At 31.2% G+C, this 2,968-nt stretch overlaps 1 protein-coding gene across 1 annotated transcript; it reads right to left on the reverse strand.

Annotated features, from left to right (window-relative positions):
• Positions 1-1,553: 1,553 nt before the first annotated feature.
• LOC107894970 (LYR motif-containing protein At3g19508) lies at positions 1,554-2,208 on the reverse strand. The gene is made up of 2 exons (XM_016820126.2): positions 1,881-2,208; positions 1,554-1,810 (listed from the first exon to the last, which is right to left on the reverse strand). The coding sequence occupies exons 1-2, from the start codon at positions 2,073-2,075 to the stop codon at positions 1,754-1,756; spliced, it is 252 nt and encodes an 83-aa protein (XP_016675615.1). The 5' UTR covers positions 2,076-2,208; the 3' UTR covers positions 1,554-1,753.
• Positions 2,209-2,968: the final 760 nt, after the last annotated feature.

The following is a 2,968-nucleotide window of genomic DNA, read 5'->3' on the forward strand; positions in this document are numbered from 1 at the left end:
ACAAGAGTGGTTTAATTAGGGTTTATTGGTACTTGTCACCAATTTTAAAAGGAAAAAGGGTGGGTCTTACTTTTCATTAAAAGAAAGTGATGTCAAAATCTGGTATTACGATCACAAGTTCCCAAAACAAAGTGGTGAGTAAAGCCTATAGGGGACATGTAAAACAGTCCAATGGTACCCACTTGGTTCATTACATAGTTAAGTAACTAAATAATACTTGGATTTGGTTACGATTTTCTTATTAGGATTTATTTTTTTTAAGTTAAACCCTAAATAAGGTAGGCTTTGATTTTGACTACTATCCATATATTAGAGTTTGAGTTTAGTAATGATTCTTATATTAAAATTTAAATTTTAGGGTTTTAAAAATTAATTTGGACAAAAAAAATTTAATATAAAAATAGTTAATAAGTTTAAACTTCAAATAGTGATCTTATCACTACCACCACCACCGTCTTCGTAATAATAATATGATGGATATTTGCAATTTTGTAATGGCTTGATATAATATTTAGTACTGAAACTTGATATTTTTTTTTAATTTAGTACCTAAATTTTTTTAGACTTAATCTAATACTTGAATTTGATATTTTTCTTACGAGACTAAAATTTCAAATTAAAGTATAAAAACATCTAAAGACTCAGAATTTAAGCAAATATTTTTCTTACAAGACCTAGGGCAGAAAAAGCCATCATTGAGGAGCTTCCTACATTTCTCGGTAATATTATTTTTAATCAATAGTTGGAGGTAGAGAAATTGGATGAAAGTCCTTTATCATCACAATATGTCCACAATATGCATATCTTGATATACATTGATTTTTTTTAATAGGAAAAATAGATTATTCAACTAATAATTTGCAGCATCAATCGAAAGTTCATGATATGCTATCAACCCTTAATTGGTAAAGGACCAAAGAAGGAGCTGTATGGAAAATCTGAGCGCCAATCAAGAAATTCTTCATCATTTCAACCAGTGGCATAGTTTGCCTCCCCTGGTATCTGCTCAAAAGCTACTCTCCACTCACAACGGTATAATTGTCGAATTATTAGAATCAAGCCTCTATGTAATTGCTCTCTCAAACTGCTACAGATATCATTAATAACAAATACATAATCTATTTCAACAATAATATTGCTCCATTTAGCATCCCACGCCATATTAACTGTCACAAATTTAAGTGTGTGTTTATAAGGTGGAAGGGAATAAGGATCGTCCAGGATAGAACCCAGGCTTCATAGCATTAAGGATATCTTTTGTTATTTCACTAGTGGTTTAATTTATAAATGTTGGGTATAATGGTAAGAGATGTTATAATTCTAAGTAAAAAATTTAAAATAGAATTTTGAAAATGATATTATTGATTTATTGGCTGTAAAAGTTAAAAAGAACATGAGAAGTGACAAGAAAAAACCTTACTTGGAGATATAATTCAATAAACAATTTCTAAAGCATATGCAACAAAGCAAGTGCTAAGTAAAATGATACATGTTGATAAAATCTGATCCATTGTTAGGAAAGAAAGAAAGCACTGAGAAGATCAGTCTCCAAATATTCAACATTAAGTCTTCAATCCAAGAGAAACTTTGGATAGAAAACAGATTTTTATAGCCAAAATTGCAGCATATTAATATTCAGTGCAGTAAACAGCCAATAACGTTAATACCAACGCTGATTTGCATTAAAAAAGAAAAAGCGTATCCGAAGTTCGTTTGAGCATTACAACAAACACCTAGTAGGCATCAAACATTTTCATCCATGAAAACATATCTCCTTCAACTTTTGGGCAGCTGATTCATCCACCGAGTACTGCAATCACGACAAGAACCAAATAAATTCAACGGCAAGTGTATTGAATTTAGAGATTAAAGGCGCACACCTTGTTGAGGACCCAAAGAGAGTGATTGTAGGCGCGGTGGAAGAGCTCGTCGAGGGCTTTGGAGTCGGAGGCGTCGAAGTCCCTATAATTAACGAAGTTCTCGCGGGCGTATTTAGCGTAGTAAGGCCTCGAGTCTTTGGGTAAGCGCCTCACCAGCCTTAGCATCTCAGCATAAACTCTCAAAGCTTTCTCCATCTTTGAAAAAAAGAAAAAGAAATTACTGCACTTCGATGGCTTCACTTTCAGAGGTGCGTTCTTCCTTACCAATACGCCCGGTCTAAAACTGAACTTTGCTCGTTACAAAAGGTAAAATTTAATAATTAGTCCCTGTATTTTACTGAACTTATGAATTTAGTATCTATACTTTAATTTTGATAAATTTAATCTTTACATTCCACAAGTTTATAATTGTTAACCCCAATTAATTTTTTGGTCAAATCCTTCTATTAATCTCTACATTATGTGTAAGCTTTGGATTTAGTTGATACACTTTAATTTGGCTTTAATTTGGTTAATCTTTGCATGAATAAATAATAGAAATTAAATTTGTTTGATTAAATTCTGCTATTAGTCATGCACTATGAGTAAAGTTTTAAATTTAGTCAATGTTCTTCAATTTGATAATTTTTAGTCCTTATTCTTTTCGAATTTTGAAATTTCAATCTTGATGTAAATGACTGCCATTAAATTTATTAACTAACTTTTTTGTGAGCAACATATGAAAATAATAATGTCACGCAACATTATACTTTTGATAACATATTTATCACATAAAACTTTGAAAATAACAAAACTTAACGAAGTTAATAGCTATCGTTTGGAGAAAAAAAATGCCATGTTGTTGATTTTACCCAAAAGAAAACAAAAACCAACAGAGATTAATGATTAGGCTTGGATTATATATTAAATTAATCAAAATGAAAGTATAGAAAAAGTCTGAATCCAAAATTTGAGTAAAATAAAGGAACTAATTATAAAATTTGACCATTAGAAAACGATCTTAGTTAGTGTCAGGCCGGCCTGTAAATGTTTACCTATGGACCAGATTTGTGGGTTTAGGTTGGTCAGTGAGCCAGGCCCCCAAAAAA

Source organism: Gossypium hirsutum, chromosome A13 (genome assembly GCF_007990345.1).
Source record: "Gossypium hirsutum isolate 1008001.06 chromosome A13, Gossypium_hirsutum_v2.1, whole genome shotgun sequence".
In the NCBI taxonomy this organism is placed as follows: Eukaryota; Viridiplantae; Streptophyta; class Magnoliopsida; order Malvales; family Malvaceae; genus Gossypium; species Gossypium hirsutum.

Excerpts from the sequence above, each read along its gene's own strand:
- LOC107894970 (XM_016820126.2), bottom strand. The coding sequence starts at position 2,075 with ATGGAGAAAGCTTTGAGAGTTTATGCTGAGATGCTAAGGCTGGTGAGG. Across the intron at positions 1,811-1,880 it reads CTCTTTGGGTCCTCAACAAG|TACTCGGTGGATGAATCAGC; the intron begins GTGTGCGCCTTT and ends TCGTGATTGCAG.